The 24935-nt window shown below is 30.4% G+C and overlaps 3 protein-coding genes across 3 annotated transcripts in view; 1 reads left to right on the top strand and 2 right to left on the bottom strand.

Annotated features, from left to right (window-relative positions):
* Positions 1 to 832: 832 nt before the first annotated feature.
* On the bottom strand, positions 833 to 11604 carry LOC111030915 (mediator of RNA polymerase II transcription subunit 12-like). Its single transcript, XM_022310646.1, has 3 exons — positions 10774 to 11604; positions 5203 to 6118; positions 833 to 1906 (listed from the first exon to the last, which is right to left on the bottom strand). The coding sequence occupies exons 1-3, from the start codon at positions 10855 to 10857 to the stop codon at positions 1380 to 1382; spliced, it is 1527 nt and encodes a 508-aa protein (XP_022166338.1). The 5' UTR covers positions 10858 to 11604; the 3' UTR covers positions 833 to 1379.
* A 585-nt stretch (positions 11605 to 12189) lies between these two features.
* On the top strand, positions 12190 to 17026 carry LOC111030941. The gene is made up of 2 exons (XM_022310680.1): positions 12190 to 12345; positions 16225 to 17026. Exons 1-2 carry the CDS (start codon positions 12283 to 12285, stop codon positions 16759 to 16761), a joined length of 600 nt encoding a protein of 199 aa, XP_022166372.1. The 5' UTR covers positions 12190 to 12282; the 3' UTR covers positions 16762 to 17026.
* Positions 17027 to 23661: 6635 nt separating this feature from the next.
* The window catches only part of LOC111030945 (unc-112-related protein-like), a 93061-nt gene continuing 91787 nt past the window's right edge, over positions 23662 to 24935 (bottom strand). The window contains exon 10 of the mRNA XM_022310687.1: positions 23662 to 24816. Within this exon, the coding sequence (XP_022166379.1) occupies positions 24616 to 24816 (201 nt within the window). The 3' untranslated portion in view covers positions 23662 to 24615. The remainder of the gene's footprint in view (positions 24817 to 24935) is intronic.

Genomic DNA, 24935 nt, shown 5'->3' with positions numbered 1-24935 from the left:
AGATTAACAATAATTATTATACTCTGCGTCTCTGCTGCTTCCTTCTAAAATCTAAAATCTAATTAATGACAGTGCAATTAAAATGTGCTCCCAAAGTCCTATCATGTTTTCAAATTAACATTACTAATTACTATAAATAAACACCATACCAGTTACCTATAGGTACTTTATACTTAAAGTTACATAATATTATGTGTTGGAAGGTACCTATCATCTTATAAACACTAATGCCTAACTAATATATTGTAATAATACTTAGGGCACATGGTCACATACTCACATCGTTATTGTGTTCATGATTATAATCAACATAAGCTAAACGTACAGTTAATTCATAAAAAGAGTATTTTTATTAATTTAGTGAACCAATAATAATTTTCTTTTTACTTAAGACTGAAATAAATAGTGGTAGGTACTTGTACTTTATTTACACGAACAACATAAGTTTTGGAACAATAATATTATAAAGATACTTTATTGGTCTGCTGCAGTTTATCATTTCCTTTAACTTTTTATTCATTTAGAAATTGTCTACAATATATTCATCTAATCTCAGACACGATTATTTGTACATTATCACCTCGTGCATATTCTAAAATATAATAATAATTGAAACTACCCTATAAATAACAGGTGCCTACCTACGTATATAAATATAATATAAGTGATGAGTGAAGAAATTGATAGTTATTATTAGGGCTGAGATTTTGATACAATGCCATTGCTCTGTATCTGCCATTTTAAAATGTAAGTCCAAAAGTGGTAAAAATGTATTTAATGTGGATTTTGATTACCTATCATAATTAATTTTTATTTTGCATTTTTTGACAAATTCAAAATCATTAAGCGCCTAAGGTCATTTTTGATGTTTTAATCTACTTCAGTCATTTTTTACAAATAATAATTGTGCACCATTTATCATTGTATTTTAAACCATCATATTGGTATGGTGGGCATATCTACAGAGCAACAATCACCTACATATTATGCAACACTTGTCGACTGCCACAAAATATGGTTTAAGAGGCGACAAGTTTTTTTAATTGTTTGTATTACTACCTAACCTATCTATGTACTTGTAATTTTAAAAGAAATACATTTCTATTAAACACATATATATCTTTACTTCCTAAGCTCTAAGAAATACATTTTGTCATTTTCTGAATATAGTTTTAAGTAATTTTTGCAATTTTTTTTTGTGAATTAAAATCCCAGCCCTACTAATAATAAGTAATAATGTAAGTACACTTATATTATAAATTATAGTGACGTGTATGCGAGTGGGGATATGAAAATATGAAGGATATTAGTGGCTTGGGAACACTCAGCACCACCGAGAGTGCCTTTAGCCTTGGCCATGGCGGGCGATTGACTACTGGCTAGGTATTTATGGGGATATTCGTGCCGTAGTTTAGCCCTGGTCTCTGTTGCTGGTACTGTGGAACGGCGCCCTGTGGGGGTGGTTGACCGTTACTGTTGCCAACCATGAACTGTCCTCCTGCCCCTGCTTGGGGCTGCACATAGCCCATCTGGGTCGGGGGCTGCTGATTGGGGTTGAAGTTGTAGCCCGGAGACATGCTCGCCTGTGGCGAACTATACCTGCCATCGAAATTGCCCGTCTGCTGATTATTGGAATTCGGAATCAAAAGCCTCCGGCTGAAATCAAAGGCAGCATTTTTTCCGGCCGAGCCCATGTCAAATAGTTTCTGCGTCCCCATCTGACCTTGGTCAAGTATTTTTCCGATCACATCCCTGAACACTCTGGTTATGCCATCCTTTACGTTCCCGCCGTAATGGCCCAGCTTTTCGACCGCGTTGAACGCCATACCGACTGGCTTCTGCACCAAGTCCATCGGGTTTGTCTGCATCAAACTATTGATCACCTGTGAGGGCTGCAGAAAATCTCCTGTTAACAACGAATGTCCATTATGATATTAATATTTTTATCATAACAATAATATTATTCCTCTAGACTTTTTTTTCTTTCTATCCTTCGTGTTTGGTAGATTAATAGGTAATTACTCTAGAGTTATTATAGTTAAAAATAAGATTTATCACGAATATAATATTTCATTGGAGTCTGTTCATTTAGATAATTAAATACAATATTTTCGGTCGCATAAAACGCACCCTTCACTTTTCGGCTGATTCACTTTTCGACCAAATTTAAAAAAGGTCGTTTCTCTTTTCCACCAAAACAAAAAGTTATATAAATATATTATAAAATGTAAAAAAAATTAAATAATTGTTATATAATTTTTGTAACATTAATGGAACTATAATTTTGAAAATTGTTAAAAGTATAAGCATTAAGCTTTAATATTTAAAATGTTACATTCACAGTCCCAGACACTATAGTTATTGCAAGAACATCGATCTTACGAAAATGAAATGAGTAACGAAAGAATTTAATGAGTTACTGTCTTACTGATATTAATTCATCTTGGCTATAAAAGATAGAGGCTCTACTCTCTAGGTACAATATACGTCAATACGTATAAAGATCGATCAAACAGGTACATACAACATACTACATAAACGTAGGTGCCCATATATTATTACGTAGTTGCCATTACAATCAAACTCGACGAACTCGACGGTCACCCATTAAATAATTTATGACAACAATTATAATTAGGTTTTAATAATTAGTTTAATATAAAATATAATATTATATTATGAAAGTTTTTGTATCGTATAATTTTCAAAATTAAATTATATTCAGTATAATTATACTTAATAACTATTGACAACAATTGTATAATATTATATTAAATTTGTTTATAATATAATACTACACGTGTTGTGACATATCAACATAAAAATAATGTCAATGAACTTATAGGTATTCTTACATTTTAAATATTAAAGCTTATACTTTTAACAATTTTCAAAATTATAATTGCCGTAGTTTTGCAAAAATTATATATCAATTTTTTTATTTTGTTTACAATTTATATTAAACGACTTTTTGTTTCGGTCAAAAAGTGAATAGGCCAAAAAGGGAAGGGGGGCGTTTTTGTTCCAGAACGGTGATGCCCCGTTGACTGCAGGGAACGGCGAAAGTCAATCATGACCGACTTTAGGGCTTTTTAAAGGGTGGGGAGCATTAGCAGGATTACGTATCTAAAACAAACAAGATTCACTGTGCTTTCCTTGAGTATATTATTATTTTACCATATTTTCACATCTTCAACATTTGAATACTTTATTTGTATGTAAGAATCATTCAATATTTAAATTAAAATTTTTTAAAAAAATAGTACAACTAAGACGTTTGCAATACTAATGATCTTATTCAACAAAATGTGTTATACCTATACTGTATAGTTTATACATAATGGAAGTTCTACTTTGTATTGTAGGTAGTTTCAGTGAAGATAAATGGACAATGTCTGTTTAAAATTACACACAGAATACAATATGACGAAATAGTTTTTAAAAAAATAGCATTTTTGATTAGTGACTATAGTATATAATTATTTATCTATTATCAATATCTAAGAGGTTATTTATATAGTTAACTGTCAACCAGTCTTGTAAAGTACAGCGGAGTAAAATTATTCAAACACTTTTTAAGTACCTACTCAAATACGTATTTTAACTACTTTTTAAGAAGTACTTGAACAAAGTATCTATAATTAGAATCAAATACTTATTCGTTTTAATTTAGATATTTTCTATTTAAATTTAAATTTTAGTCACTCTAAATTTTTTTTTCTGTGTATTTTACTGAACCAAACATTATTATATTTTGACTAAAAATTCAGATGAGAATATTTTTATAGTTACACCAAATGATACAGTGTAAGAAACTGTAATATAAGTTATATATATATTACATAACTATATGTTAAGTGTATAATATTAAAAAAGGTTTTGTTGTTTTACAACTTTATAAGGTAAATAATGTATTTATACATTTTAAAGTAGGTATTTGATACCTATAAATAGGTACTAAATACTTTTTTAAGATGTCTGTATTAGTACTCAAGTAAGTATTTTAAATACTTTTCAAAATTAGTACGAACTGTATCTGTGGTTGAATACTGTAAAAATATAATTTACAAGATTGCTGTTAATAGTACCTACCATATAAACATGACTTGTATAAATAGGTATAATTAATATATTCAACTCTGAAATTATAATATTATAAAATTATATTTTTTTCACCTAACAGAAATATAGAATTGATTTGTGTTGTATGTTGACACTTGAAACTTTCATTTGATAACCATGCATAATCAAGTATAAAAAATGTGTATCATTTAAATGTTTATTAAACATGTTACAATCGTTTAAATTTTCAATACTATTATACCTAGGTTGGTTCATTATCGCACTGAAAAAAATAGTAGTTGTTCATATAACCGTTAAAAATGGTTAGCACAATCATAATCTCAGGTTAATATAGTGACACAATAACTAGTCAATAAATGTATGTCTGGACTCTGGAAATACTAAAATGAATAAGTTGAATCAACGTAGTTAAAAGTTGGAACAACTATAAAACAATTGGCCTCTCGCATCCACAAATTATGAAAATTAATTTAAAAAATGATAAATATTATTATTTATTTCATATCATAAAACATTTTACGCTTCATAAAGAAATAAAGAAACGATATATTTATATGTACAACTAAATAAGAATAACCAGGACGGTCAAACACTGAAACATTTGATGATGGCGGATGAGTCAAATATGGTACCTTATACCTACGAAGTATGAGGCTATAAAAAAGGTACGAAACTAAAACGTATAATAATACTTTCAGAAAACTATAGAACTTTAATGTTCCATACTCATTGTTTTAATTTGCTTCTTAGAAATATACGATAGGTATCGTCCAAACTATTAGCTATGATTGTTTTGGTGTAGGTAATTCAAAGTTCAAACACTATATTGGCACCATTATTTCTGCTTCTATTGTAAGGTTGGTCAATTCTTCAGAAGTTCATTAATTTTGAATCATTTTTTTACTATTCATATTACATACTAAAAAAAATTAGGTTTCCTTAAGGTACTTGTAAATAAAAATATATGTTTGGTTTCACAATAAATTTCTCACCAAGCCTCACAAATCCTAAGGGTGGCCGTGATTAATGGTCTACTTAAGTCGGAAATCAGGATTGATCTTGGTGAAGGAATTACTGTCAAATTGTGTGGTGTACATTAAAATAATTGTTGGTACCTACCCATGCCCGTGCTTAAGAACGACTGTCCCGGAAAACCTGGTGTATTGACTGGCGCCGGAGCTTCGTATATGTTGCTATTGGCATAGTAAGGAGACGGGTATTGTTGACCCATGGATGGCCTCGCGGAAGGGTAATGATTCGGTGGATATGACGATGGCATTGGTTGGGTGTACTTATGTTGAAAATTATTCATAGGGTCTTGCTGGTTATTCGGAGGGCCTTGTGCGTTATTTATCTGCTCTGTTAACTGCGCTTGAGGTCTATATTGATTTTGGCCTGACGATAGGTTAGGATTCGGCTCTGATTGCGAGTTAAGGCGAAACTGTGGATTTATTCCTTGGTTTGTTTCATCGAAGGTTGACACCTGTGGTGGACCACCAGAAAACATCGGTACTCGGCCACCACCCGGCATATTTAATGGACCTGCAACATTGCCTAGTTGTTGTTGTAGTTGTGGTAGTGGGTTGGTTCCGAAATCAGGATTCATTGATTGTCCAGTCAATCGATTTATGTTTGGTTGCATTTCTTTTACCAAATTATTTACTGGACTCAACATTCCAAGTGGTTTTGGTGGTTCTTGTGGCTGAGTTGGTGGTCGTTGTTGTTGTTGTTGCAGTTGTTGCTGTTGTTGCTGTTGTTGCTGTTGTTGTTGTGGTGGCGTTGGTTGTGGCTGCATTTGTGACTGCATTTGTGGCTGCATTTGTGGCTGCATTTGTGGCTGCATTTGCGGGGGCGTTTGGGGGTTCATTTGTGGAGGCATTTGTGATTGTTGTTGTTGTATTGGTGGTTGTTGCTGTTGTTGCTGTTGTGTTGGTGGTTGTTGTTGTTGTACTTGTGGAGGTAGAAATTGTTGTGGTTGTAAGCGTGGTTGGAATTGTTGTTGTTGTTGTTCTTCTCCATCACAGTACACATAATCCTAAAATGTAGGTAACATTAATTATTTTATCAAGATAATACGAATTAAAATATTTTATTTCGATTATGTAGATGTATATAAATTATATAGGTATTTCTTTTCTGTTTTCGTTGTAGAAATGATTTTTTTTTTGTTATACGTCATCCCTTCGATTTGATATTTTTAATGGTTTACGGGATTTGGTGTATTATTGTGGCAATCATGCTACGTCTTAACGTCGAATAACACATTTTAGTACCTACTCAAAACGCAATATAAATATTAAATTTATAACACGGAGAAAGTGCCTACTGCCTACTGTCTCAGTAACAAGCCCCAGACTTCAAGCGATTATGTTGTGAGCCGTATTGAGGTGTTTCACACTTAAATCGGAGTATATACAAAACATTTATAAATACATTTTTATAAAAAAAAGTCTTAAATAAATTAGTTATCTCTAAGTAATGTCTATCCATGTCCATAAAACACCCTATATTATTACCATAAAAATATTCAATAAATAATTAAAACTGTATAAAAAGTAAAAACATAGACATATTATAATATGCAATATAAAATAATAAATTTAAAAAAATGTAAGGAAAGTAATTAAAGGAACTTTAAAAATACGCCGAAGTATTACCTATAGCCCTTCTCTTTATAAATTAATTAAAAACGAGATTGATGATTCGTTTTTGCTTAACCAGATTAATTTTAAAAATTAACACTCATAAGAAGTCATAACTTCTCAATCATTTAATATCTAATCATTCATTTTATATTCCACATTTATCTCAAAGATACTAATTAAATGACTCTTAATATTTTGATTTCTTCTGTAAACAATCAAACTATTCAAGTAATCATTAAATTAATATTCACATTACAAACGTTGCTATTCTTACTTTTTTTTTATTATATATTTCTTCTCTTCTTCTTACTTTTTAGGTTGATATCTATATGAATATTGTTTGAGAATTTGTGAATTTTTAAGGTTTATTATGTTATTATCATTATTAATATATTATAAATTGTACATTATCTGTTTGAGTTATAAATAATATATTGTACTTAATTTAATTAAAGGTTTTTCCTATAAGTATTCCAATTTATTCAAAACAATCTCTAAATTATTTATTTTGGTCAATACTTATGAATTATAATAGTACATTAAAGTAATAGTTACTTAAGAAAACATACAACAAGCATAATGTAAGATAAATATTATGGCGAACATCAATATATATCAATTTTAGCAATTTTATTATAGTAAGTACTTTGTACAATTGTAGTGTTGTACCCATTATAATTATAATGAATAATGATTGACATAATATTATATAAATACGTTATGAAGCTTTTTTCCCCATATAGGCGTGGTCAGACTTATACAGCAAGTAGGTACTAATGAACAGCCTGAAATATTCCAGTAAAGTACACAAAATAATTTAGAGTAAAAGAGCTTTGGAAACAAACAACATCACTATGTACGAACAGCCCACATACATAGCGATAGCGATTAGCAAGTAAAGTGCTTCCTGCCTACTCCTTGATCAGGTTAGGTTGTATCATTAATGTATTAGAATTATTAGACTAATACTTTTGGAGTAAAACAGTTGTCGACGATATTTTAATAAAAGCCCAAGTGTAATAGCAACCATTCGCTGCAATACCCGTAAATACGAATATGGTTTGCTGGTGCTCAATGTTTGTTTTGTGATAAATCTAAACTTTAAAATGTGCACTAAATTCATTTCTTAACGGAACAAAATATTAAATGACGTTGAGCGTGCGATATAGAACTTCAAGGAGCCACTAGAAGATTAAACAATTGTATTTCCCTTGAGTTAATCATCAGCACATTAATTTTATATTCGTGATGAATGTATGAATGTTCTCGGTCGCATCTGCCGTCATTTTTAGAGAAAAATGCATCGCATTTGGATTTTGATATTTTGAATAGATAGTGAAGTATTTATTATTGTTATTATCATAATAGAAAATCAAAATGGACGTGGATTGCAGATAACGAAATATAAGTACAAACAGTTATATTATACAACTAGGTATACAATTTTTAAAATTATAAAAAAATTCACATGATAACGAGAATGTTAACGTTCATAAAAACAAATCGAATATCACAATAGTGAATTGTTATGGCGGTAAACACTAATCAGGAAATAGAAGAAAAAGGAATAAAAAAAATGTATTTTATATACAACCTAGCACCTACGCCTATTAACTTGTAAATGTATAGATTGCATATTCTTCTTAATAAATTATGAAAAAAAAGGGTAGGCAAGTATAGATACCGCTCTGCTATACAGTAGGAGTCGAGTGGGGCACTTTACCAAAAGCAGTGTAATGTAAGCAATGTGTGATATATGACCGTCGAGAAAGATTAAAGTGGACTGAGGCCCTATATCTCCGACGGTGGTTAAAAAGCACCTCCTTTAACATCCCATTTAAAAATGTAGTATTATTTGTAATTTAAATTTTACATGAAATAAATTACAAATTTAAACATTATATTCAGGGTTGAAAGGGGGATGACTATGCTTACACAATCACAGCTTATACATTACATATTGCACATTAGACATTAAATGATTTATGGAACGCTTAACACTATACATGGAGACATTATTCCCCCTGGAATTTTTTCCTGCTTTAAGCCCTAACCGTCGAGCGGTTATAATATAATATTATGTCGTATTCAACTTTTATCAAAGGAGGCTAGTAAATTAACAGCACGTCAATTTCTATTTTCTAAGAATAGTTTATGTATATTATTATTTGAATTGTGACAATTTATTCGATGGTCACTTCAAAAATAATCATGAATTACATGGCAGAAGTTATAGGTAATGATTTAAGGCTGTCGAAACTGTACCATTATTAAGGGGTCATATTTAGGCAATATTCCATGTCCATTGTCACTGATGTTTGAATGTGTGTGTAATGAAAATCAATGTTTCCTTTGAAAATGCAACCAAAACTCAAGTCAACCCACTACTAAATGATGATTAATTCTTATTAACTGCAAAAAAATGTATTTTACTTAGCAATACAGTAATACACTAATATAGAAATACTCAATGGGGATTTTCTTGGTTATAATTATCATTATTCATCGGTTGTATAAAATTAAAATAAATAAAAACAGGTTTATAAACTGATAATGACTAAACATTTTCCAATTATAATAATTTCTTGTGTGATTTAGAAATGTCTATGATTATTTAATTAAATATTTGTATCTAATATTTTTCTCAAGTAAGTAAGTAATGTGAAAGCAGCCTCCTCGTATCTAACGGTACTACGAAAAAAAAAAATACATAATATTATATTTCACAAACTACAAAATTCTAAATGAAAGGTTTTTATGAAAATTTAACTTAATTTTAGTAGGTGCTACGGTATATAGAACCGAAACTAGTATAACTCGAAGTTAACACTTAATATTATGTTCTATTATAAAAGTAACTTATTAATTCAAAAGTTAGTTCCAAAAAAAATTAACGATGAGTCCCCTAACTTAGTTACCATTCACGTTATAAATTAATTTTTGATTTTAACTCGTTAATATGTAACTTGAGTCTAAACCTTACATCACCACTACATCTCACGGACCACGGCCAGGGTCCCCTTTGTGAAAGGAAAACTAGTGGATAATATTCTATTTTTTTATTGCGCAGTTATGTTTTCATTGATTTCAAAAAACTTCCCTCGTCATGAGGTCGAATGCACTATAGGTACAAGTATTTTATTATCTAAGGGCCCCATCATAAGTGACCCATGTGCATAAATGAGACGAAAACGATTTTATTATATCATTGTCGTGCAGGCGCTCGTGAATATGAAAGCGCATTCAAAGCTAAGTCGTGTGTCGTGTCGTGTCGATCAAATCGCATTGTGATTGGACTTTTTAGGGCTATTAATTCTATAATATGCATTCGCATGTTATTTCCTTTCAGAACGAATTGATTGGTTATCAGATATTATGTCCACGATTTGGATTATTCTCGATAGTAATAGAGCAATTAATTTTTTTTTTTTGCATATTTTGAAAACAATGCATATAATTGCATAATTTGATTTTTGAAAATCTTATGAATTGTATTTAGTTAATAAACCTCTTTAATATTATTGAGTTATTTGTGGAATTGCCGTAAATTTACTATCTAATCTTATCTATGTCAGACGACAATATAATACATTATTTTTGTTTTTTATTAGTACTACAAAGTCAGTATAATATCAATCACCTGTCACTCGTGTTTCAAAATTTGGAAAAGTCTAACATCACACCAATGATTAACGTAATAATAACTACTTACAATACATAATGAATAATTACTAATTAGGGCCTAGTTTCTGTTTAAATTAGCTCGTGATTTTTATGTAAAAGATATTAAATTTTATGTAGAAATAAAAAAATATGTTTTTGCATATTTTACAATATCTTATTGCTTAAAAATCCTACAATATAGTAATTCTGTAGGTGAACTGTAGAAGAATATGCATTTGCATACAAATCCGGGCCCTAGTAATAACCAAGTTTCAACCGAGTAAAATATTGACCAATCAATTTTTAAACCAATATATGGTGACCAATCCCTCGCACCACACTAAATCCAGTTCAAGCGTTGCCCATATTATATTATACCGACCTGATTTGAGAAGATCGCGACGAGCAGCCAGAGGACGGTCGCGGCGGCGAGCCGGCCGGAAGCGTTTTTCCCGTCGACGGCCATCGTTGTCGTGGTGATAATGACGCTTGACGCTGATCGGACGGAAGTAAAATAAAAAATAACCCGGAACCGAATATGTCAGGCCGCAATATCAATATTATCGCGACACCTCGGTGGTATTGTCGGCGGTACGCAATCGGTAACGTTTTTATATAGGTACGCTATTTGGTCGTCGCCGATGTGACGTGTGTCTGCGTATAGGCCTATGTTTTGTTGGAGCGGATCTTTTGTGTTCGCCAAACCGCCAAACAGATGTGACAGGCCGGGGGCCTCGTGTTCGCCCGGTTTTTTATTTGTCAACGTCACAAAAACAATGATGACGACGATGGCGGTAATAATATGTCGTGTACATTTCGCGATGTCGTTATAATACGTGTTTGCGGGGCCTGAACGAATTATGAAAAACAATTAAACTCGATGTACCTATATTAATTAGGTATTGGTATTAATTATATCGCTCAGACTGGGATCGTTTTCGCCGCGATATTTTACTGCTAGTGTGGGCACACTCTATAATAGTAGTATATTATGACGTCTCAATCGTATACGTCTGATATTATTGTGGCGGCGGTGGCGGCGGCGGCAGGACGATGCGAGGACGAGGCGGAGAGAGAAAGAGAGAGATAGAGTTGAGGGAGATTTTTTTTCCGTTTCCGTTAGACGATTCCGCGGGTCCGTGTACGACTGTCGGTTGACATAATAATAATAATATAGCACGGGTAGTGCCAGTCGTGTACCTGTACAACCTGTTGGAGTGCAGGCTCAAGGAAAATAAACACAACTCGATTTGCCCCATCCGTCGTTGTCGTACGCTTGGGCTGTGTGTGCTGAAGCTATGTACACACACCGACCGAGTATATAGCAATCGGTGTACTTACCATTATTATTACTATTGTTATTATTATTATTATTATTATGACGTTCGAAATTTGACAGGTGTCGCGAGCGGTGCGCGGTTATACCGCCTTGTTCGTATAATTTCGCGGATAATATTATACAGTATGTGATAATATGTGGTAAAAAATAATAAATAAATAGCAAAAATACACTACGACATAGTATTATATAGGTATACGGTGTATCTATACTCGTATAAATAACAGTCAACGTTTTGTCGAACTTTGTCGGAAAAAAATAATAATAATAAAAACGCCACTTGCCGCCTCCCAATTATAATAATTATGCCGGGGGGTTTTTTTTTTACCGCATCGACATTTTTAAAAGGTAATTTCCTTTTTTATGTACGTTTGTTTCCATTGTAATAACCTGTCATTAAAATAATCATTCTTTACAATTGTCCTCGCATAACAGGGGCGCACGTAGAGTATAAATTACCAAATCACCCAGACATTTTAGTCGCTTTCTGAAATCATTGCATTTTTTTAAAATAAAGAAATTTACTTCGTATTAAATTTGACTTCCTAGAAAATGAAGAGCTATTCCGTAATCGCAGTGTCAATTGTTTTGGCCTTTTTTGCGGCCAACACATTCGTGAGTATATTATTATTGTTGTGTACCTATGTCTGACAAGAGTATGACAGCTCTTGAAGGTATGCATTTTTAAAGCTATTAAGACACGAGCCATTAACATTTTAATCATTTCAATAATTGTATGTTATGTCACGCGATTATATTCATTTAAATCATTGTTTGTCCTTAAATGACAAAATGTTGAATCGTAAAACTCATATAAATATAGGCAAGAACGATCATATTTGTCAAATTAGTATTGTAAGGTTGAAACATAATAAATAATAATATACATTAATAAGACTGTTTAAAGCGAACCGTTTTTAAGGCTTTCGATTTAGGCAATATTCAATATCCACCATGAGTGATGCGTGACTGATCATATTATAGTGTGCGTAAGTTCCCCGAACGCTTTATGTAATTAAAGATATAAACTACTGCTTAGAATCTTGGAAATCCGTACCGTAACACACGTCACTATATTTTGTGATCAAAAAGTTTTGAACATGAAAGTTCCAAAAAAGGGAAAAAAATTCAGTTGAAGGTGATTTCTTCTAGCAAATTGGATCTACTTTTCAAAAATATTGTGAAAAACAAAAAAAAAATAAGGTCTTAACGGGAATTTGTACACAAAACCAGTTAAAATCGTTTATGTTTTTTTAATTGTAATTCAAAAATTAATAACTGTTATCGAAACTTCTCACGAAATTTTTATACAGTAATTTCAAGTTGAGATAGTGGAAAAAATTGCATACTCAAATTAAAAATATGAGTTAAGTAGTTATTTTGCTGTAATTACTAAAATATTATTCGTAGGTACTATACACTTTTCGCCTTTACCTACGAATATTATTATTTAGTATTTTCTTTACACGGTGTGTTATTTTTAAAATATTTAAATTCATTTTAAGTTATTTATGATATGAACCCAAGCATAACGATCTACGGTACGAAGCAGTATTGGCTAATAAGTTAATAACAGGCAACAGCTAATAATATTGCATTGAAACAATATCCTGATAATACAACGTGTTATGCAATCTGTTTTTGTTAAAAATTTGTTCAAAGTTCCAACCTACCATGTACCTGGTACCTACCTACGGTAACAAGAAAAAAACATTTCTAATACCAATATTAGAAAGCCTACTTAATACAATATGCTTAGAAATATATAGTCTGACAGACCGCTTCAGAATCGTTTTGCGTAGGTATGCAAAGATTTAGCATTGAGTCCAATTTTAACGCGACCATAGTAACCTACATAATACTGAGTTGTACTTTCGACACTTTTTATACAGCAGACTGCAGTGCAAATTCCCCGATTGTTTTTAATCGCACATTTTTCGACAACAATTTAAATAAATCATAATTATTAGAGTTTAGACAATAGTTATACATTTTATTCTATTAAATTATCAATTTAAAAATATGGTACCTAACCATATTATATACGGAATGCTTGTACCATCATGAACGTGTCTCAATAATGAGTGAAATACAATAGTTGGGTCCCAAATAAATGCACTTACTTTTCCCTAACTAGTGAGGTTTTAACTGTCTATAACTTTAAACTTGTCATAGTTGTTAATGTATTATTACTATTGTTATATTAACAATTATATACGTACGACATACCTACGTCTTTGTATTCCGATTCAATAGTAAATGAATATTGATTCCTTTACTGCAATGTCTCACTATTTCAATATGTACCATAAGTATTAATTATTGCTTAGTGAATTATTAGGTAAAAAAGTATTATAATAGGTAACGATTCTTTTTTCATATAAATGTTGTTCATTGATAAAAAATAATAATATAATTTGTCACTGCAAAATCATCACTCGTCTGATTTAGTTTCAACAGAGTATAAAGGCATTTTATAATAATATGTGCATTATAATATTGTAGCCGCTGTGTTATAAATGTTGTACGAATATTTTTGAAGTAATAATTTAATTGATTTGGACCTTTGCACAGTTGATTGTAACGGTGGCATAATATTATTATTACATTTTTAGCCTTGATGTATAAGCCCTGAATGGGCCCCCCATACGCTTTAACACGAAGTAAAAAAAAAGAAAAAAATAGTTCACATATCTCTTTGAACAGTTTTTTATGACCATTATAATGAAAAATAAAAACAGTAAATAATAATTTATTACATTTAAAAATCTGTAAATAAGCTATATTTAGCTTAATGTTTTTTTAAAAAATCTATATGAGACAGCAGTGTCAATGATCAAATAGGAATGATAATGATGGTTGCACTTTTTTCTACTTATTGCATTACAAAATTTCGAATGGTCTTTTTATCTGGTTGTCTTAAATATTATTTTAATTTGTATTTAGACATATTATGTATGTGTTATTTTTACTTAAGTATTAATTTATCGATACAAAGAAAAACAAGGTGAACATTCATTGTAAAATTACATAAGTAACTTGACTAGAGAATGTCATGGTATCATAATATCATGTTTAATGTTTAAAATCGGATCACATAATAAAAAAAATTCATTGGCAATGTGTCATTGATTTCATAGTAATATCTACATTTTGGCAATCTCAAATACATTTTAGTAGATTTTAATTACCTCGGGAACCACATCTATATAAATTATTATTTATTTATACTTGTGTTGATCAATGTGTAATTACGTGACGTATGTAGGCACTGTGTTATGTGGCACCTGCTATAAATTTGCCAAAAAAACAATTGTAAACGAAATAGTAATTTAGACTCTATATACCTATATGACTGCATATGACAATACCACGTTGATACTGATTTTAGAATAAATAAATAATTAAGAGTACAGGTCCCCAATTCCCCATGCTCACACTGCAGCGGTAGCAGTGGCTGTAATGGAAAAATGAAGCCGGACACAATTTTACCGCCACCTATGCAGTGTGTCTATCTATATTATTTCTATTTTAAAGTAATTAGTTAACCAAATTAATATTTTATTATTATTGAGATTTTCAAATTATTTATATATGAAATTAAATAAAATACAACCTACTATATATCAGGCACTTTTATCACGTGATTATTAATTAGGTATTATAAATTGAAGTTACTACAATTATATAAATTTTTTAAAACAATCAATATTTCTGACGTTAGAGGTACATGGGCAAAAGTATTCCAGCATATTTTTTAATGGCTTCTCATTATTGTGTTTCGTGCTTTGATAATATATATAAACATGCTATAAACAGTGTTGTAAAGTAGGTACTCAATTACATATTTTAAATACTTTTGAAAATAGTACTTCAACGGAGTATTTTAAATATTTTCTCGAAATAATAATAGAACTTAAAAAATCAAGTACTAATTTGTAGTTTTCATATGCATTAATAGTTCTTTTTAGTTTATGTATTTTCTATTTTAATATTGATCACTTAAAACAGAAATACAAATTGAGAATATATATAATAATATATTTTTTACTGTGAAATATACTGAACCGAAAATCAAATACTTTTACACAAAAAACAGTTGAGCATTTTAAAGTTAAATCAAATGTCGCAATGTAAAATATATGCTATACAGTATATACAATTAATGTAAACCATACAAATCGGTTCAGTTGATTTATGATGAAGTAAAAAAAAAATGTGTATGTATTCGAAGTATCTCTCAATACTTTTTTATGTATCTGTATTTACTGTCAAATACTTTTTTGCTGAGTATTTAAATACATATTACAAATACTTTCAAAATAAGTATGTGCACTTGAATTCAAAAATCTCTTACAAGATTTGGCATATCAAGTCAATAATCGTGTAATAGCACAGCAGCGGATTTTAGGTCTGCGTATTTGTGGGACGACGAATTATAGATTGGCCACCCGTTAGTTTTTCCCTCCATTGATTGCGTTTTTTGATTTTCAGGCACACGAATCGTTCTTCGGACAAGATGTTTGTGACATTAAGTATCACTTGCACGAAAACTTGGCTACTGTGCTTAAAAGCGACGTAGGCGTGGATTTACTCAATGATTTGCGACAGAACATCAATGATATCTGTTTGGACCCGAAGGCCCACAACGCCCTTATTTCCATGTTTAACGGGATCATCGACGTGACGACCGACCAAAATGTCTCGCAATCCCTGGGAAATATATTCTACTGGGCCAGGAAAATCATGAAGGACCCCAACTTCCGTATGGTCTGGCACGAGAATATGAAAGGCGTTAACATGTGTTTTGACAACCTCGCGGTCACCAGACAGATCACGGACACGACAATAGAAAAATTAGGATTATTGTTGAGAGCTCCCAGTTTCGACTCAACATTTGAAAATGTGATCAAAAATCTGTCCAAGGTGATCAACTTCCGCAAGAACTTTATGTACGGAGCTGCGGGCGCCTTATTTTCCAAACCATCATCCCCGGTGAAACGTTCACCATCCAGAAAAGGCCGGAAATAATTGCTATAAAATTCTGTTCAATATTTATAGACAACAAAAAAGTAATAATATAATAATAATAATAATAATAGTAATAAAACAAGACTTAACATAAAAAAAAATTATATTTTAAAATGTTTTTCATTCATAAAACAAATAATAATTATTGTAAATCATTTTTGCTCGGTTTTTGTATTGTACATAATACCCATAATACCACACGACTGTAATACGATAGTAACTATAAGACAATATAAATGACGATGGCGTTTCTCGTTATAATCTATGTTATGTAGTTACATTCACAGATATCCTCATCATAATATAAGTTGGATAATTTTTTTGGTTATGTAGGGGAGACAAGGGGGCTAATTACACACAGTTTATCGTGTGTTTATATAGTCAATAATAAGCAAACTCTTTGACTGTGGTCAGTGGTGGATTTAATAGTGTTCAAGTCGGCAAATCCATAAGAGGGGCCTCGTACAATATGAATCCGTAACATATACTTACGAAATAGTTGTTTTTGCCGACCTAACCTAACTGCAGCGGTCAATGATATTGCAGTTTTCAATATAGAATGATTTTTTTTTGTGGTAAGCATTTAAAAAATATGTATATATATATGATTATTAGGTGGGCCCCGTCGGCATTTATCGACTAAACGACCGTTAAATCCTACACTGACTGGTGGTTTTGCGTTTCGACTTCAACAACAACCACAAGATATTACGATCTGCGATTATTATTGGATCTCAAAATCAGAGGAAGCACTATGTAGATTTTAATATTTTGATTGTTCGTAGAACGCTGCAGTTATATTTCGTTCACAAAAATATCACCGCTAATCAAATTGTGTATTATGTGAGTGAACCACTACCTAGTATATACTTAGCGTGATGCACGCCGATAAATCGATGTAAAAATACATAAAACCAATCACCGTCAATGATGGTGCCGGCAATATATCTTCCAGATGACTTGCCGATGATAACGGAGAGGTCTTATATTGTTTTGATATACCTTCGTTTTCTAAACGAAATGTACAAATCACACCTCTCAAGTATCATTACTCTTGCAACTCAAAATTCATCAATTTTGAGACATTTGCTACTTTCGAATAGTAAAAAAAAAAGCTCTGCATAATCCAAGACCGCCACTTTCAATGTCATTTTTCATTTGGCCCTTTGAAAGATCTTTCGGTGTGGAATTATAAAATTGTTTAGCTAATTTTCAAAGCAAGGCACACGTATCTACTTCATGGCAAAAAACGTATTTATTAATTTATCCAATTAATCACTGAAGTCAAAATTCAGGACTGTTGTATTTCGTTTTTGACGTATTTTTGTGCTAAATAAAAACTATTTATCGTGTTAATGATTCACTATTTATCTATAACGTTCAGTGGAAAACCGCAATATTTAGAGTTTTTTGCGGTATTGCATTTTATAATCTGTGATAATATTATATTATACATGGCGACTATAACACGAAATACGACTGTCTTGTGTTTATAAATAAAAACGTTTTACTGCCACATCTCGAAATATTACAGTCTAAAATTTACTTAAAAAATTGTAAAAGGCCATAAGTCTAACTGTTTGGGTTTGTGAGAGTATTTCATAATATTTGAAAAAGGCATACCTATTGTATGTTTGCAATTATAATTAGTTTGCAAACGCGCATAGGTAAATATCTCTTTAAAATATCTGAGACTTAAACTTCAAATCGCCTTTTCTCGAAACTGTACATTTTGAGTAGTGGCAGTATTGTTCTAGAGGTGCGAAATATTTTATATCAATACAATATATCTATACCAATTTGACAATGTATGTCGTATTGTTATGTAAAACAGATAATGTGTATAGGTACGTAAAGTACACTACCGCGAGCGTTTTTAACATAAACTCGTAATGTGCATATTTTACAGGTAAGTACCTACGTTTATGGGTATTTTAATCGACGAGCACTTATTTTAAATATACCTTCGCGGTTTAGACGTTTAGTAGGTCGTTGCAGGCGTATCTACCTATACTGTCGTACCCGTCTATTTACAGGAGTGGCGAACACATGTCGATATAATGACGCGGTTGTGTTAATATTATATTGACACGTCGAATTGTGGTAATAACGACGCTATAATATTACATATTATTATGAGGTACCTATATCCATAATACGGTCGAAGTCAAATAATAAGCGTGTATGTGCGAAAAAAACAATTAAAAAAAAAAAAAAACGACGTGGTAAAACAATAATTATTGACGTTTGCTACGAGTGTACAATGATAAACAACCAGGTATATTACATTTTAACGCAGAATACATTTCGTAGTAAACTTATTATTATTGTTGTTGTTGTTGTTGTTGTTTTGTTGCACACACATGCTGTCAGTCGTCGTGTAGACCTATACCTATAATATTATAATATATTGTATTACAACACCTTAAGGTCTGCTGGAACGCATACAACAACACTTTAGGCATACTTCTATAATCTATGCGCAAATATTTGTCAACTACGAATTTTTGTGGTGTTATATTTTATATCTTATACGCCTTTATTTATCATCTCGCAAGTGATCACAAACAATTGTTGATCGGCTTACCAAATGGCTCGGACAAACGGTTTTTGGATATCGGGTAGGAGAGGACAGAAGCTTCGTCGAAGACGTAAATGAGTGACTTTTCATAAATTCAAATGTCAGACTACTTTTAGAACTGTTCAGTAGAACATTAAGTGCACGAAATACCATTTACCTTGTTCATATCCACCAAAAAATATTTAATACTTGCAAGTGGCATACGTATAATATGAATAATCGAAAAATAGTTAAGGGTGCGGGGTGTGCAGTGAAATGTCGACAAATGCGATACGTCACGACAATGTCGAGTTCTTCCATTATAAAGTTACTCAAAAATACGGCAAAACTCAATACCTTTGTATATTACCTCATACCTTATTGTGGAAAACAACATATTTTATTTGTCGACGGTAATTGTCATTGACACGCTCTTCGTCAAAGCTGTCGTATTTTTTGTATACTCATTGTACACTCATGAACATATTATTATTGATAAATAAATAAATATATATAGATATGTACCTATAATGCTTAACTCGTCACTATAACAAAACGAAAACGAAAACAACATCGATGGCTGATGCGTGTCAAAAATTGATATTTTTAATATGGTATAAATACTTTATTCTACCTACAACAGTAAATAACTAAATATGGATAGCTAAAACAATAATGAATACCTCGTAGCAGCAGCGAAGATTATGGCAGTGTATCAATTTCGTATCCACTTTTTTACTTATACACCTATTGGCTTTTATTATTATTATTATTCACTAGCCGAATAGTTCGTCAGAGTATTTGATTTTCAGTTAAGTATAATTCACAGTAAAAAAATGTATCATTATAAAATGTATTATACCGCATGTACATCATTTTTATTTTTACTTCAGGTGTTCTAAATTAAACTAGAAAATATATAAGCTAAAAAAAATTATTGAAGTATTTCAAAGTTAATATTTGATTTCAAATACAGATACTTTTAGAAAGTATTTAAAATACTTTGTAGAAATAGTAGTAGTATACAGTAGTATATAATAGTAGTTTTTTGATTGAGTATCAGTTGAGTCAGTATATTTAGTAGTGTAACGTTTGTAAAATATTACATTAGTTTAAACAGAGAAGTTAATATTCTATACAGTACATAATGTACACAATGACAAGTTTATATTTTATTTGTAGGCATATATACGAGTGATGAGAGTTAACACGTTAGGGTAGTTTTTAATTGAAGACGTCTGTTTCGTTTAATGACACTTATTGATATGTACATATTATATATTAGATACCTACTGATTCCATACAAAAAATGAAGGGTCGATCATTTTTTGAAGGTTTATAGAAGTTTAAAATATGTTTAAAGTCGTGGGTCGCTTTTTGTTGATAGCAATGGAAAATCTATGTATAGTTCAATATAATCTAAATGTCATTGACAGTTTAATAAAGTATTTGTAACCGTATTAATTAAATTATTCCATAAAAGACATAAAATATACTACACATGTGTCAATATCAGTGCCTTATGTCAATGAGTGCAAAAATGAAACTGTGCAATTCTTGTATTTATCAGTACCGTAGCATGGTAATGTGATGTTACAGTTTAAGTTTTAAATTTTAAACACAATATTACAAATATCAACAATTTATTATTTGTCCAAAATCTGTTTTTTAAAGTTTTCACAATTATCTGATAAGAAACTTAAATTTTTTAAAAAGTATCATCTATTAACACCGATACATTCATGTTAACATATTACGTAGGTACATATTTCTGATTTATTTATTCTCACTAAATGATAACATTTAATGAATAAAATAAACAAATCAGATAATTTCAGCAGTCTTGTAAAAAATACTTATTAAAAGTATTCAAGTACAGATGCAGATAATTATTTTGAAAAGTAAAAAATTCATTAAAAAAATATGTACTCGACTATTCACTAAAAATAAGTATTTGTAGGTATACATTCAAATTTTTTATAAATATTTTGTTGGCCTTATATAAACCAAATATCCTTTGAACTGATTTTCATATTTAACATTAATTTTATACAGTATTTTACTCGAAATGAAAATGTCGAAGTCAAACCTGCATAGTTACTAAAAAATGAGTAACCTGCAATTCGTAATACTTTGTAATCACAAAATCAGAATTTGTAACCTGAGTTTAACTAATAAATTTGTGTTTCCTTTCCGGGTGCTGGGCTGATGATTATAAATTCTGATTTTAAGGTTATGAATTATTACGAATTGGTTACTAATTTTTGTAGTATGGTTTGACATTAACATTTTAATTTCGTGGTGATAGACGTATGGGCCTCATTTTACATCGTATCATTTGGTATAGTTAATTTTAAAATAATGAGCTTTTTTGTCGGAGTATTTGTGTTTAAGGTTGGGAATAATTCAAAATTATATTTTTATGACTATTCAATTTTTAAATTTTTTATTTCATGTGATTACAATTCAAATAGAAAATAAATAAAACAATAAGTGTTTGATTTGTATCACAGATATTTTGAGAAAGTGTTTAAAATACTTTGCCCAAATACTCTTATTCAAGTAAGTACCGACTTCACAAAAATAATTTTAGCACCAGATTAACTGTTTCATATTGTGTATCCTGTCACATTTTATTAATGTATTAATTGTGTTATTTATATTAGTTTATTGATACTGATGTTTATAGATGGTAGTTATATGTTATATTATACTGAAATATAATAGACAGCTAAATTACATATTTTAATTACCTACCAGTTTTACCACATTCATTACAATTTAATACACATAATCAACATCTGTAGACACTTAAATGCTTACAGTACACTCGGTCAATATATATATATATATAATAATAAAAACAATTTTCATTAAGTATTTACATTTTTAAAAAAACACACAAGTTGTTCCAATTAAACAATTATTAGAATGTTGCACAAAGCACATTAAAAAAAACACATTCATTAGGAAAAATTTCCTATGGGTTTTGCCTAATGGTTTCAATACCTATTCAATTGTGCCACATGTGCAAATTGAATATCATATTATGTAGATTTTCAAAAATATTCAAATACACATAACAATAACATCATAAAGTGTATACAGTTTCAGTAACTTGTAAATGTCTAAGTTCAGATTATGTCATAAACATTTATGAATTTAATCTGAAGTTTTGAAAAAATCAATTAGGTACAATCATTATTTATTTAAAATGATGAAATACATTGTGAAGTATGTAGATTTTCAAAAATATTCAAATATTAATAGTTATACCATCATAAAGTGTATAATGTTTCAGTAATTTGCAAGTGTCCATGTCGCATACATGTGTCATGACTCAAGCATGTTTATCTGAATCAAATTTGGAGTTTTGTAAAAACAATTACAATCATTATTTATTTAAAATGTTGAAATTTATTGTGAAGTAAAGCATATACAATATACATATTATTACAATATACATTATGTTAATTTATGTTCTGCTAATTGAATAATTCATAGAAAAGTATATAATATGATGGTGTTCATGAATCAACTTAGCAGTTCCATTAAGTTCCATTTACGTAGGTAGTACAAATTCTCCCAAAGTAAATAGATATTACTAACTTATCATCTAGGTACTATCGGACTTCAAGTCCACTCTTTGAACAATAAAATATAGTTAATTAACTATTGCGAAAACAATCATTACCTACTCAGAAAGTTTTCTTTTATACAACCTAACATTATGGTAGGCAATCTATTATTGCTATAATTTCATTTTAGTTAATACAATTTGACGTTAGATCGAGAAATTATAACGTGTGATCAAAAAAAGACTTTTACATACGTTAATTTATTTTCCTTTTTAATAAAAGTTTTTCAACATAATATTATAAAATAAAATAAAATAATAGAATATAGCCTATATACATAAAAAAAATTCACAAATTAAAACAAAATTAGGACAACAACAATTATTAAGTTACAATGCTATAACAGTGTTATAAAGAAAATTTTGGTATAAAGCACCGTTGTAAGTATAAATTTATGTTTTCTTTTTAACTAAAAATATAATATTATATTTGAGTTATATAATAATGTAAAATCTAGAAAAAATAAAGGACAATAACATTATTCTTATTTCTTATTTTTTTTTTTAAATCTATTATTGTGTATTGTATATATATATTATATATACAGGTATATTATGTTTGTATTATACTTTTGTCATCAAATATATAATATATACATACAATATGATAATAGGCGAGTGTATCTGTGAAATTACTTTAAGTATTACGTTAAGTTAAATCGCAATAATAAAACGTTTTTAACAATCAATAAACCTCGTGTTCGTGTACGATGGTTTTGTCGTAGGAATATAAAACAGAAATGTGTAGGTAGACATCTTTAACCTAATATCCCTGTTAGTTAATGTTTAACTTAAAATTGTGATAAAAATAAAAGTTGATAACCTTACACAATAAAACGAACTTGGTGTATAATATTATTATCACATCGAACTACGTCTGTCGTATTATTTTCATAAAAATTAATAAAAATAATTCAACATTATTCTGATAATACATATTTTACACACAGATAATAATATTATTATAGCGACTATTGTAGAATGTTGTAAATTTGTTGTTATTCTTAAACAATAATATTATTATTACTATTAGTTATTAGTAATAACACAGAAGCCATACGAACAGAAGAAATATTTCGCGTCGTCACTACCCTTCAGCATCTGCGCACATTTTACATAACAACATTAACCTATTATTAGAATTTTATAATAATTATTATATTACATAAAATATGATAACTCTATTTCTACACACTAAAAATTGTATAGTAGTTATTTTAGACATAATATTATTATAATATGATATTAACTTCTTACTACTAAATGTTTTAATACTTTTTTTTAATATTACGCAACGAAAATAAACAATATATAATCGTTTAAAACATGTTATATCAATAAACGGGCAAACAACATATTAACGCACTTTGTTATAATAATTTACAAAAAAAAAAAAAAAATGTAAACAAGGAAACAAACGGACCTCCTCTTTGACGTACATCGCCCCCCAAAACCTGCCACTACACATTACGGTAGCCGGCTAAATTTGGGGTGAAATAAATAAATATATATATTATGCGTAATATGTACATCATTTTCGATTTCCATCTATCTCGTTTGTTCGATTGTTTCGTTGAGGTTAGGAGGGAGACGAATATTACGATAGTCGTCATCTCGCCCTACGCCGTCCGACGACACGTTCTGCAAATGTGACACGTTATGACCAGCCACCGGTCAGTTTGTGGAACAGCTCCTCGTTCAGGGTTTGGTTCACCTCTTTGGAGCGCATCGACAAGAATATATAACCGCCGATGAATTCGTGTATCACCTTGCAGTCAGCTGACTGGCAGGCGAATATTATGTTGCCCTCTTCGAACTGCACCATCATGTGTTTGACTTCCCAGTTGATGTTCCACGCCTGGACAGGACAAAAACAAACGTGAGAACGAATTGTGATTTGGTGGGGGTGGGGGTGGGACTGTGGCAGAGATAAATAAAGCTGGAGTTGGATTCACAACTGTAGCTATTAGGTACGCG

This window comes from Myzus persicae, unplaced genomic scaffold, assembly GCF_001856785.1.
Source record: "Myzus persicae strain clone G006 unplaced genomic scaffold, MPER_G0061.0, whole genome shotgun sequence".
Taxonomy (NCBI): domain Eukaryota; kingdom Metazoa; phylum Arthropoda; class Insecta; order Hemiptera; family Aphididae; genus Myzus; species Myzus persicae.
This window is presented reverse-complemented; position numbering and strand designations above follow the sequence as displayed.

Excerpts from the sequence above, each read along its gene's own strand:
- LOC111030941 (XM_022310680.1), top strand. The coding sequence starts at position 12,283 with ATGAAGAGCTATTCCGTAATCGCAGTGTCAATTGTTTTGGCCTTTTTT. Across the intron at positions 12,346-16,224 it reads TTTTTGCGGCCAACACATTC|GCACACGAATCGTTCTTCGG; the intron begins GTGAGTATATTA and ends TTTGATTTTCAG.
- LOC111030915 (XM_022310646.1), bottom strand. The coding sequence starts at position 10,857 with ATGGCCGTCGACGGGAAAAACGCTTCCGGCCGGCTCGCCGCCGCGACC. Across the intron at positions 6,119-10,773 it reads TCGCGATCTTCTCAAATCAG|GATTATGTGTACTGTGATGG; the intron begins GTCGGTATAATA and ends CCTACATTTTAG. Across the intron at positions 1,907-5,202 it reads GTTCTTAAGCACGGGCATGG|GAGATTTTCTGCAGCCCTCA; the intron begins GTAGGTACCAAC and ends CGTTGTTAACAG.